At 39.8% G+C, this 12,286-nt stretch overlaps 1 protein-coding gene across 2 annotated transcripts in view; it reads left to right on the top strand.

Moving 5' to 3' along the window:
* pparg (peroxisome proliferator-activated receptor gamma) overlaps window positions 1-12,286 on the top strand; it is a 137,108-nt gene that overhangs the window by 38,864 nt on the left and 85,958 nt on the right. Inside the window, exons 2-3 of one of the 2 annotated variants that reach the window (XM_038983283.1) lie at window positions 11,416-11,700; window positions 12,054-12,223. In XM_038983283.1, coding sequence (XP_038839211.1) covers window positions 11,416-11,700; window positions 12,054-12,223 — 455 coding nt within the window. Of the gene's footprint in view, window positions 1-11,415; window positions 11,701-11,746; window positions 11,962-12,053; window positions 12,224-12,286 lie in introns of those variants that run through there. The other variant, XM_038983282.1, reaches the window with a different exon arrangement.

The following is a 12,286-nucleotide window of genomic DNA, read 5'->3' as shown; positions in this document are numbered from 1 at the left end:
TGTATAGTCTAATGAGTAGTCTGTAGTGTAGTGTATAGTCTGTAGTCTGTAGTGTAGTGTATAGTCTAATGAGTAGTCTGTAGTGTAGTGTGTAGTCTAATAGTCTGTAGTGTAGTGTATAGTCTAATTAGTAGTCTGTAGTGTATAGTCTAATTAGTAGTCTGTAGTGTGTAGTCTAATAGTCTGTAGTGTATAGTCTAATGAGTAGTCTGTAGTGTAGTGTGTAGTCTAATAGTCTGTAGTGTATAGTCTAATTAGTAGTCTGTAGTGTAGTGTGTAGTCTAATAGTCTGTAGTGTATAGTCTAATTAGTAGTCTGTAGTGTATAGTCTAATTAGTAGTCTGTAGTGTATAGTCTAATGAGTAGTCTGTAGTGTGTAGTCTAATAGTCTGTAGTGTATAGTCTAATAGTCTGTAGTGTAGTGTGTAGTCTAATTAGTAGTCTGTAGGGTATAGTCTAATTAGTAGTCTGTAGTGTAGTGTGTAGTCTAATAGTCTGTAGTGTATAGTCTAATGAGTAGTCTGTAGTGTAGTGTATAGTCTGTAGTCTGTAGTGTAGTGTATAGTCTAATGAGTAGTCTGTAGTGTAGTGTATAGTCTAATAGTCTGTAGTGTGTAGTCTAATAGTCTGTAGTGTATAGTCTAATGAGTAGTCTGTAGTGTAGTGTGTAGTCTAATAGTCTGTAGTGTATAGTCTAATGAGTAGTCTGTAGTGTGTAGTCTAATTAGTAGTCTGTAGTGTGTAGTCTAATAGTCTGTAGTGTATAGTCTAATTAGTAGTCTGTAGTGTGTAGTCTAATAGTCTGTAGTGTATAGTCTAATTAGTAGTCTGTAGTGTAGTGTGTAGTCTAATAGTCTGTAGTGTATAGTCTAATGAGTAGTCTGTAGTGTAGTGTATAGTCTAATGAGTAGTCTGTAGTGTAGTGTATAGTCTAATTAGTAGTCTGTAGGGTATAGTCTAATGAGTAGTCTGTAGTGTATAGTCTAATGAGTAGTCTGTAGTGTATAGTCTAATTAGTAGTCTGTAGTGTATAGTCTAATGAGTAGTCTGTAGTGTATAGTCTAATTAGTAGTCTGTAGTGTGTAGTCTAATGAGTAGTCTGTAGTGTAGTGTATAGTCTAATTAGTAGTCTGTAGTGTATAGTCTAATTAGTAGTCTGTAATGTAGTGTGTAGTCTAATAGTCTGTAGTGTAGTGTATAGTCTAATGAGTAGTCTGTAGTGTATAGTCTAATTAGTAGTCTGTAGTGTATAGTCTAATGAGTAGTCTGTAGTGTATAGTCTAATAGTCTGTAGGGTATAGTCTAATAGTCTGTAGGGTATAGTCTAATTAGTAGTCTGTAGTGTAGTGTGTAGTCTAATTAGTAGTCTGTAGTGTAGTGTGTAGTCTAATTAGTAGTCTGTAGGGTATAGTCTAATTAGTAGTCTGTAGTGTAGTGTGTAGTCTAATAGTCTGTAGTGTATAGTCTAATGAGTAGTCTGTAGTGTAGTGTATAGTCTAATTAGTAGCCTGTAGGGTATAGTCTAATGAGTAGTCTGTAGTGTATAGTCTAATTAGTAGTCTGTAGTGTATAGTCTAATTAGTAGTCTGTAGTGTATAGTCTAATTAGTAGTCTGTAGTGTATAGTCTAATGAGTAGTCTGTAGTGTATAGTCTAATTAGTAGTCTGTAGTGTGTAGTCTAATAGTCTGTAGTGTATAGTCTAATTAGTAGTCTGTAGTGTAGTGTGTAGTCTAATAGTCTGTAGTGTATAGTCTAATTAGTAGTCTGTAGTGTATAGTCTAATGAGTAGTCTGTAGTGTAGTGTGTAGTCTAATAGTCTGTAGTGTATAGTCTAATTAGTAGTCTGTAGTGTAGTGTGTAGTCTAATAGTCTGTAGTGTATAGTCTAATGAGTAGTCTGTAGTGTATAGTCTAATAGTCTGTAGGGTATAGTCTAATTAGTAGTCTGTAGTGTAGTGTGTAATCTAATAGTCTGTAGTGTATAGTCTAATTAGTAGTCTGTAGTGTATAGTCTAATGAGTAGTCTGTAGTGTGTAGTCTAATAGTCTGTAGTGTATAGTCTAATTAGTAGTCTGTAGTGTGTAGTCTAATAGTCTGTAGTGTGTAGTCTAATAGTCTGTAGTGTAGTGTGTAGTCTAATAGTCTGTAGTGTATAGTCTAATGAGTAGTCTGTAGTGTATAGTCTAATTAGTAGTCTGTAGTGTATAGTCTAATTAGTAGTCTGTAGTGTATAGTCTAATAGTCTGTAGTGTGTAGTCTAATTAGTAGTCTGTAGTGTAGTGTATAGTCTAATGAGTAGTCTGTAGTGTGTAGTCTAATGAGTAGTCTGTATTGTAGTGTGTAGTCTAATGAGTAGTCTGTAGTGTATAGTCTAATGAGTAGTCTGTAGTGTATAGTCTAATGAGTAGTCTGTAGTGTATAGTCTAATGAGTAGTCTGTAGTGTAGTGTATAGTCTAATTAGTAGTCTGTAGTGTATAGTCTAATAGTCTGTAGGGTATAGTCTGTAGTGTATAGTCTAATAGTCTGTAGGGTATAGTCTAATAGTCTGTAGGGTATAGTCTAATAGTCTGTAGGGTATAGTCTAATAGTCTGTAGGGTATAGTCTAATTAGTAGTCTGTAGTGTAGTGTGTAGTCTAATAGTCTGTAGTGTATAGTCTAATGAGTAGCCTGTAGTGTATAGTCTAATGAGTAGTCTGTAGTGTATAGTCTAATAGTCTGTAGTGTATAGTCTAATTAGTAGTCTGTAGTGTAGTGTATAGTCTAATTAGTAGTCTGTAGTGTATAGTCTAATTAGTAGTCTGTAGTGTAGTGTGTAGTCTAATAGTCTGTAGGGTATAGTCTAATTAGTAGTCTGTAGTGTATAGTCTGTAGTGTATAGTCTAATGAGTAGTCTGTAGTGTGTAGTCTAATAGTCTGTAGTGTATAGTCTAATGAGTAGTCTGTAGTGTGTAGTCTAATAGTCTGTAGTGTATAGTCTAATGAGTAGTCTGTAGTGTATAGTCTAATGAGTAGTCTGTAGTGTGTAGTCTAATAGTCTGTAGTGTGTAGTCTAATAGTCTGTAGTGTATAGTCTAATGAGTAGTCTGTAGTGTATAGTCTAATAGTCTGTAGTGTGTAGTCTAATAGTCTGTAGTGTAGTGTGTAGTCTAATAGTCTGTAGGGTATAGTCTAATTAGTAGTCGGTAGTGTAGTGTATAGTCTAATTAGTAGTCTGTAGTGTATAGTCTAATGAGTAGTCTGTAGTGTAGTGTATAGTCTAATTAGTAGTCTGTAGTGTATAGTCTAATTAGTAGTCTGTAGTGTGTAGTCTAATGAGTAGTCTGTAGTGTATAGTCTAATAGTCTGTAGTGTATAGTCTAATTAGTAGTCTGTAGTGTATAGTCTAATGAGTAGTCTGTAGTGTGTAGTCTAATAGTCTGTAGTGTGTAGTCTAATAGTCTGTAGTGTAGTGTGTAGTCTAATAGTCTGTAGTGTATAGTCTAATGAGTAGTCTGTAGTGTAGTGTATAGTCTAATGAGTAGTCTGTAGTGTATAGTCTAATGAGTAGTCTGTAGTGGTAATGTGTAGTCTGCAGTTTGTAGTGTGTAGTTAGAATTGTGATGTGTAGTGTGAAGACCGTAATGTGTAGTCTAATCTGTAGTCTTTAGTCTATATTATGTAGTGTCATGTCTGTAGTGTGTAATATAGTGTGTAGTATATTGTGTAGTCTAGTGTTTAGTCTGTAGTCTAATGTTAATGTTTAGTCTGTAGTTGTAATGTGTAGTATATTGTGTAGTGTGTTAGAAGTATGAAGTCTGTAATGTGTAGTATGTAATGTGTAGACGGTATTGTGTTGTCCGTAGTCTATATTGTGCATTGTGTGGTCAAGTGTGTAGTCTGTACTATGAAGTGTGTAGTCTATATTGTGTAGTCTATAGTCTGTAGAGTGTAGTCTATAGTGTGTATTCTGTAGTGTGTAGTCTATAGTATGTAGTGGTAATGTGTAGTGTGAAGTGTGTAATCTGAAGTGTAATCTGTAGTCTTGTGTAGTATGTCGTCTTTTGTGTAGTTTATGGTGCGTAATCGTTAGTCTCCTGTGTGTAATCTATAGTGTGGAGTGTGGAGCATTTAGTGTGTAGTTTTTAGTGTAGTCTACAGTGTGGAGTCTGTAGTGTGGAGTATATAGTGAGTGATCTGTAATGTGTAGTCTATAGTGAGGAGTATATAGTCTGTAATATGTCGTCTATTGTGTAATCTGTAGTGTCTAGTGTGTAGTATATTGTGTGTAGCATATAGTATAGAGTCTACAGTCTAATCTGTAGATTGTAGTTTGTAGTGTGTAATCTGTAGGTAGTAGTGTGAAGTGTGTCATCTGTAGGTAGCAGTCGGTAGTGTGTAGTGTACAGTCTAGTGTATAGTGTGTCATTTGTAGTGTGTAGTCTGGTCTGTAGTGTGTCGTCTGCAGTATGTAGTCTGTAGTCTATTTTGTAGTGTGTACTCTCGTGTGTAGTCTATAGGGTGGAGTCTGTGGTGTACACCTTCATTCCTGCAGGAAGGAGTCCTTCAGTGGAACAACAACATCTCATTGATGCTGACAGCACTGTGTCTTAATCTTGTCATTTCCCAGACCACAGTTACGTTGTAATAGCAGGGTGTGTTTTACCAGACTAGTTACATTGTTATTCTTTGGATTTTCTCCTACCATATCTATTGTGTTATATTCTCCTAAATTATTTTAACATTTCTACAAACTTCAAAGTGTTTTCTTTCCAACGGTACCAATTATATGCATATCCTGGCTTCAGGGCCTGAGCTACAGGCAGTTTACTTTGGGCACGTCATTCAGACAGGAAGTGGAGAAAAAAGGGGCCTAGCCCTAAGAAGTTATTAAACAGCTTGGAAAATTACAGAAAATTATGTCATGGCTTTAGAAGCTTCTGATTGATTCATGTCAATTAGCCTATTGGAGGTGTACCTGTGGATGTATTTCAAGACCTACCTTCAAACTCAGTGCCTCTTAGCTTGACATCATAGGTAAAATCAAAAGAAATCAGCCAAGACCTCAGAAAAATAATTGTAGACCTCCAAAAGTATGTTACATCCTTGGGAGCAATTTCCAATCGCCTGAAGGCACCACATTCATCTGTACAAGCAATAGTACGCAAGTATAAACACCATGGGACCACACAGCCATCATACTGCTCAGGAAGGAGACGCGTTCTGTCTCCTAGAGATGTATGTACTTTGGTGTGAAAAATGCAAATCAATCCCAGAACAACAGCAAAGGACCTTGTGAAGATGCTGGAGGAAACGGGTACAAAAGTATCTATATCCACAGTAAAGCAAGTCCTATATCGACATAACCTGAAAGGTCGCTCAGCAAGGAAGAAGCCACTGCTCCAAAACCGCCATAAAAAGCCAGACTACGGTTTGCAACTGCACATGGAGACAAAGATCGTACTTTTTGGAGAAATGTCCTCTGGTCTGTTAAAACAAAAATTAGAACTGAGTGAGCCATGTTTCCGTGAAACAGAGAATGTTACAATCTCTGATGTCTCTCCGGAAGGCAACCCTTGCTCGAATATTGTCTACCTTGTTGTCAAGAGACTGGACATTGGCGAGTAGTACACTCGGAAGTGGTGAAATAATACATAAAAAAACAAAACACTGCATAGTTTCCTAAGAACGCGAAGCGAGACGGCCATCTCTGTCGGTGCCATCCTGAAGCAATCAGGATGGTGTTATGTGGACTGTGTCAATGTTCATTCTATAGGAAGTGCACCCCTATTGATAAAACTAACACAAATGTATGGTTGTATTGGACATGCATTTTTCCGTTCCACTCTGGATGATTCCAAAAGTGAATATCTCTCTTAGTTGGGCAGGATTTCAACTCTAATAACATTAGATATTAATGAAGCCAACAATAAATATAATGATTGTGTTGATCCAGATGAAAATTTCCTGAGATTTACCAGAGATGTGTCTATCACTTGTGATTACTATGATAAGCAATTTAACAAACTGTATAGCAATGTATCTAAGTCCAAGACAAGCGGATTTTCTACCTTTTCAATTGAATGTTCAATCTTCCTAAAAATCATGACCACCTTGTTCATTATCTGTCTTCTCTCAGTCATGAATGTTCCATGGTTGCCCTTTCAGAAACTGCCTTGTTCAGGGGCAGAATGACAGATTTTTACTTTGTCAGCTTGGGGATTTGATCAAGCAACCTTTTTGCTACCGGACCAACGCTCTAACCACTAGGCTACCTGCTGCCCCAAATGTGCTGGTAGAAATGAGGTAAAATGGATTTAAGTTTCCCCGCATTAAAGTCCCCAGCCACTCTGGATGAGCATTTCTCTTGTTTGTTTATGGCCCTATACAGCTGGTTGAGTGCCGTCTTAGTGCCAGCATCGGTTTGTGGTGGGAAAAATATAGATAAAAACTCTTGGTATATAGTGCACCAGCTGTTATTTCCAAATAGACACAACACCACCCCTTGTCTTACCGGAGGCAGCTGTTATTTACAAATAGACACAGACCGCCACCCTTTGTCTTTACCGGAGGCAGCTGTTATTTACAAATAGACACAGACCGCCACCCTTTGTCTTTACCGGAGGCAGCTGTTATTTACAAATAGACACAACACCACCCCTTGTCTTACCGGAGGCAGCTGTTCCATCTTGCCGATGGATGTTATCCATGTCGTCGTTCAGCCACAACTCGGTGAAACATAAAAGATAGTACAGTTTTTAATGTCCCGTTGGTAGGATATCCTTGATCGGAGCTCATTCATTTTGTTATCCAATGATTGGCTAATAGGACTGATGGTAGAGGGATTTACTCACTCGCCTACAAATTCTCAGAAGGCAGCCTGACCTCCGTCCCTTTTATTCTTTAAATCGCTGTTCTGATGTCAAGTTATTTTCGGTCATAAGTGACGGTTGCTGCAACATTATGTACAAAATAAGTTAAAATAACGCTATTTTTTCTTCTAAATAGCACAGTTGGTTTGGAGAACGTAAAACGGCGGCCATCCCCTCCGGCGCCATTACAAAGAATCCATCTATATAACACAAGACACTGTGATAACCTTCACCCTCCCCACTGCCACACCTCACATATAGAATTTACTGTCAGATACAAAGGTACCATAATCTGGAATTCTTATCTTCACGTTGTCAAAACCCCATCATCCCTCAATAACTTCAAGCGAAGACTTGGGGTCAGCCTGATGAACCAAACTACCCAATAATCCCCTCCATGTAGCGTAACACTCACACACGCACATGCACGCACACACATAATCAAACATGTTTTATCCTGTTTACTGAGTATATTAGTATATTATTAACAGATTTTTTTTTTGTTCTTATATTTGTGGTGTGGTTTTCATATCAGCCCTTTTGGTCTTCCAACCTCACCTGCACACTGTTTTTACCAGTTTTTATCTGTACTGTTTTGTCTCACTTCTTTTCTTTTGTGCGAATAAATAATACCTAAAAACCTTTTTCATTTTTGTACTTGTGTTGTATATTGTGTTTTTGTGGTGTGGAATTTATATCAGCCCTTGGGTTTCCAACCACACCTGCACATCATTTTTTTTTAAATAATTGTTTTACCTGTATTGTTGTCTATTACTTGTCTTTGGTGCAAATAAATAAATAAATAAATAAAACGACTCTTCTTGGTGTCCACACAAAACATGAAACATAATACAGAACATTAATAGACAAGAACAGCTCAAGGACAGAATTACAAATGTAAAAAAGGCACACATAGCCTACATATCAATACATACACACAAACTAAGTCAAATAGGGGAGAGGTCTTGTTCCGTGAGGTGTGTATCTGTTTTTTTAAACCAGATTTGATGTTCATTTGAGCAAAATGGCTCTATTTAATACTATACACTTTCTTGAATTTCTTCTGGATTTGGGGACTGGGAAAAGACCCCTGGTGGCATGTCTGGTGGGGTACGTGTGTGTGTCAGAGCTGTTTGTAAGTTGACTATGCAAACAATTTGAATTTAACACATTTATGTTTCTTATAAAAACAAGAAGCTACGCAGTCTGTCCTCTACTTTTAGCCAAGAGAGTCTGGCATGCATAGTATTTATCTCAGCCCTCTGATAAGAGTAAAGAGCAAGACGTGCCGCTCTGTTCTGGGCCAGCTGCAGCTTAACTAGGTCCTTCTTTGCAGCACCTGACCATATGACTGGACAATAATCAAGATAAGATAAAACTAGAGCCTGCAGGACTTGCTTTGTTGAGTGTGAAAAAAGCAGAACATCTCTTTATCACGGACAGACCTTTCCCCATCTTCACAACCATTGACGTTGGTGACAGGTCATGCATCATTTGATCAAAAATTATTAGCCAGCTAGCTTGCCAAGCCAAAAAGAGTTGACGTGCCAGTTTATCTGCTAGTCTGTGGGTCAAAACCACCACATATATGCAATAAAACACAATTACATGTTTAAATAACTAAATATGTACACACAGTATTTCCAAGAGCTCTTTGCTTAGACTACTACTATGGTCTGGTACTGTTAGATTTCATCTTAACACTTTCCCATGTTATAAATGATCTATCTGCTTAGACTACTACTAGGGCCTGGTACTGTTAGACCCCATGTTATAAATGATCTATCTGCTTAGACTACTACTAGGGCCTGGTACTGTTAGACCCCATGTTATAAATGATCTATCTGCTTAGACTACTACTAGGGCCTGGTACTGTTAGACCCCATGTTATAAATGATCTATCTGCTTAGACTACTACTAGGGCCTGGTACTGTTAGACCCCATGTTATAAATGATCTATCTGCTTAGACTACTACTAGGGCCTGGTACTGTTAGACCCCATGTTATAAATGATCTATCTGCTTAGACTACTACTAGGGCTTGGTACTGTTAGACCCCATGTTATAAATGATCTATCTGCTTAGACTACTACTAGGGCCTGGTACTGTTAGACCCCATGTTATAAATGATCTATCTGCTTAGACTACTACTAGGGCCTGGTACTGTTAGACCCCATGTTATAAATGATCTATCTGCTTAGACTACTACTAGGGCCTGGTACTGTTAGACCCCATGTTATAAATGATCTATCTGCTTAGACTACTACTAGGGCCTGGTACTGTTAGACCCCATGTTATAAATGATCTATCTGCTTAGACTACTACTAGGGCCTGGTACTGTTAGACCCCATGTTATAAATGATCTATCTGCTTAGACTACTACTAGGGCCTGGTACTGTTAGACCCCATGTTATAAATGATCTATCTGCTTAGACTACTACTAGGGCCTGGTACTGTTAGACCCCATGTTATAAATGATCTATCTGCTTAGACTACTACTAGGGCCTGGTACTGTTAGACCCCATGTTATAAATGATCTATCTGCTTAGACTACTACTAGGGCCTGGTACTGTTAGACCCCATGTTATAAATGATCTATCTGCTTAGACTACTACTAGGGCCTGGTACTGTTAGACCCCATGTTATAAATGATCTATCTGCTTAGACTACTACTAGGGCCTGGTACTGTTAGACCCCATGTTATAAATGATCTATCTGCTTAGACTACTACTAGGGCCTGGTACTGTTAGACCCCATGTTATAAATGATCTATCTGCTTAGACTACTACTAGGGCCTGGTACTGTTAGACCCCATGTTATAAATGATCTATCTGCTTAGACTACTACTAGGGCCTGGTACTGTTAGACCCCATGTTATAAATGATCTATCTGCTTAGACTACTACTAGGGCCTGGTACTGTTAGACCCCATGTTATAAATGATCTATCTGCTTAGACTACTACTAGGGCCTGGTACTGTTAGACCCCATGTTATAAATGATCTATCTGCTTAGACTACTACTAGGGCCTGGTACTGTTAGACCCCATGTTATAAATGATCTATCTGCTTAGACTACTACTAGGGCCTGGTACTGTTAGACCCCATGTTATAAATGATCTATCTGCTTAGACTACTACTAGGGCCTGGTACTGTTAGACCCCATGTTATAAATGATCTATCTGCTTAGACTACTACTAGGGCTTGGTACTGTTAGACCCCATGTTATAAATGATCTATCTGCTTAGACTACTACTAGGGCCTGGTACTGTTAGACCCCATGTTATAAATGATCTATCTGCTTAGACTACTACTAGGGCCTGGTACTGTTAGACCCCATGTTATAAATGATCTATCTGCTTAGACTACTACTAGGGCCTGGTACTGTTAGACCCCATGTTATAAATGATCTATCTGCTTAGACTACTACTAGGGCCTGGTACTGTTAGACCCCATGTTATAAATGATCTATCTGCTTAGACTACTACTAGGGCCTGGTACTGTTAGACCCCATGTTATAAATGATCTATCTGCTTAGACTACTACTAGGGCCTGGTACTGTTAGACCCCATGTTATAAATGATCTATCTGCTTAGACTACTACTAGGGCCTGGTACTGTTAGACCCCATGTTATAAATGATCTATCTGCTTAGACTACTACTAGGGCCTGGTACTGTTAGACCCCATGTTATAAATGATCTATCTGCTTAGACTACTACTAGGGCCTGGTACTGTTAGACCCCATGTTATAAATTATCTGTTTGTTTTGAGAAGTAGTATTTCCCCTGGTATCTGTTAATAGTGAAGGATAGCCTTGGTTATATAAAGTTGAGTGTAACATCACATGGGTTCAGAGCAGTGGGTTTCATCAGTCGCTGATTGGGGGTCAACCAAGTTAGAGTTCAGTTCACTATCTCACAGGATATGTTCAGTTCGGAGATTGAACACAGTTCTGTAGACTTCACTAGGAGGGTCCCTACTATGAACACAGTTCTGTAGACTTCACTAGGAGGGTCCCTACTATGAACACAGTTCTGTAGACTTCACTAGGAGGGTCCCTACTATGAACACAGTTCTGTAGACTTCACTAGGAGGGTCCCTACTATGAACACAGTTCTGTAGACTTCACTAGGAGGGTCCCTACTATGAACACAGTTCTGTAGACTTCACTAGGAGGGTCCCTACTATGAACACAGTTCTGTAGACTTCACTAGGAGGGTCCCTACTATGAACACAGTTCTGTAGACTAGTAGGAATAAGAGGGTCTCAAATGGTATTGATGGCAAGCATGCAGAAGGTTTATTACAGAACAACAAAGAGCTCACATATCTTTTTAATCTCAGTCTGAAATGGTCTCACATTGACAAGCCTGAGGGAAACAGAAGGGAGGACTTGTATCAGCGGTATAGTTCAATATGTTTTCAATCTCAGTCTGAAATGGTCTCACATTGACAAGCCTGAGGGAAGCAGAAGGGAGGGCTCAATATGTTTTGTATCAGTTAGTCTTTTACCACATTGTCACACACACAGATCCTGACTCTCTCTCCCTCCCCCTTCCCCTCTAACAGACATGGTGGATACCCAGCTCCTCGCATGGCCAATGGGCATCAGTCTGACCCCTGTACACCTGGAGGAGCTTGATGACAGTTCTCACTCTCTGGATATGAAACCATTCACCACCCTGGATTACACTAGCCTGGACTACGAACACGGACCCACCATCTCCAGCTACAGACCCACCCAGGTCCACCACTACCAAGCAAGCCACAGTCCCAGACCCACCCAGGCCCACCAATACCAAGCCAGCAACAGCCCCAGACCCACCCAGGCCCACCACTACCAAGCCAGCCACAGCCCCAGATCCACCCAGGCCCACCACTACCAAGCCAGCCACAGCCCCAGACCCACCCAGGCCCACCACTACCAAGCCAGCCACAGCCCCAGACCCACCCAGGCCCACCACTACCAACCCAGCTACAGCCCCAGTCACCTCAGCCCTAGACCTGGCCAGGGTTACCAGCCCTGCCCCAGCCCTGGCTCCAGCCCTGCCCTGGGCCACCACCTTTCATACATGGACCACATGTACAACCACAGCAAGGTTCAGGAGGAACACGGTGAGACCTGTTCCGAAGGTTGTATAAACCTCTGTCTATGTCTCTCCTATCCCTCAGGTTGTATAAAGTTCTGTGTCTGTTCTGTCCCTCAGGTTGTATAAAGCTGGAGCCAGAGTCTCCTCCCCAGCACTCAGACAGCAGTCCTCTCTACTCCAAGCTACAGGACGACACCACCGCTTCCCTACTCAACATAGAGTGTCGAGTCTGCGGAGACAAAGCTTCTGGCTTCCACTACGGAGTCCATGCCTGTGAAGGCTGCAAGGTACGACTACTGTGTGTTTGTGTCTCCTTATTTCTCCTTTGTTTACCCGTGTGCTGTAACCTC

This window comes from Salvelinus namaycush, unplaced genomic scaffold (genome assembly GCF_016432855.1).
Source record: "Salvelinus namaycush isolate Seneca unplaced genomic scaffold, SaNama_1.0 Scaffold157, whole genome shotgun sequence".
In the NCBI taxonomy this organism is placed as follows: Eukaryota; Metazoa; Chordata; class Actinopteri; order Salmoniformes; family Salmonidae; genus Salvelinus; species Salvelinus namaycush.
This window is presented reverse-complemented; position numbering and strand designations above follow the sequence as displayed.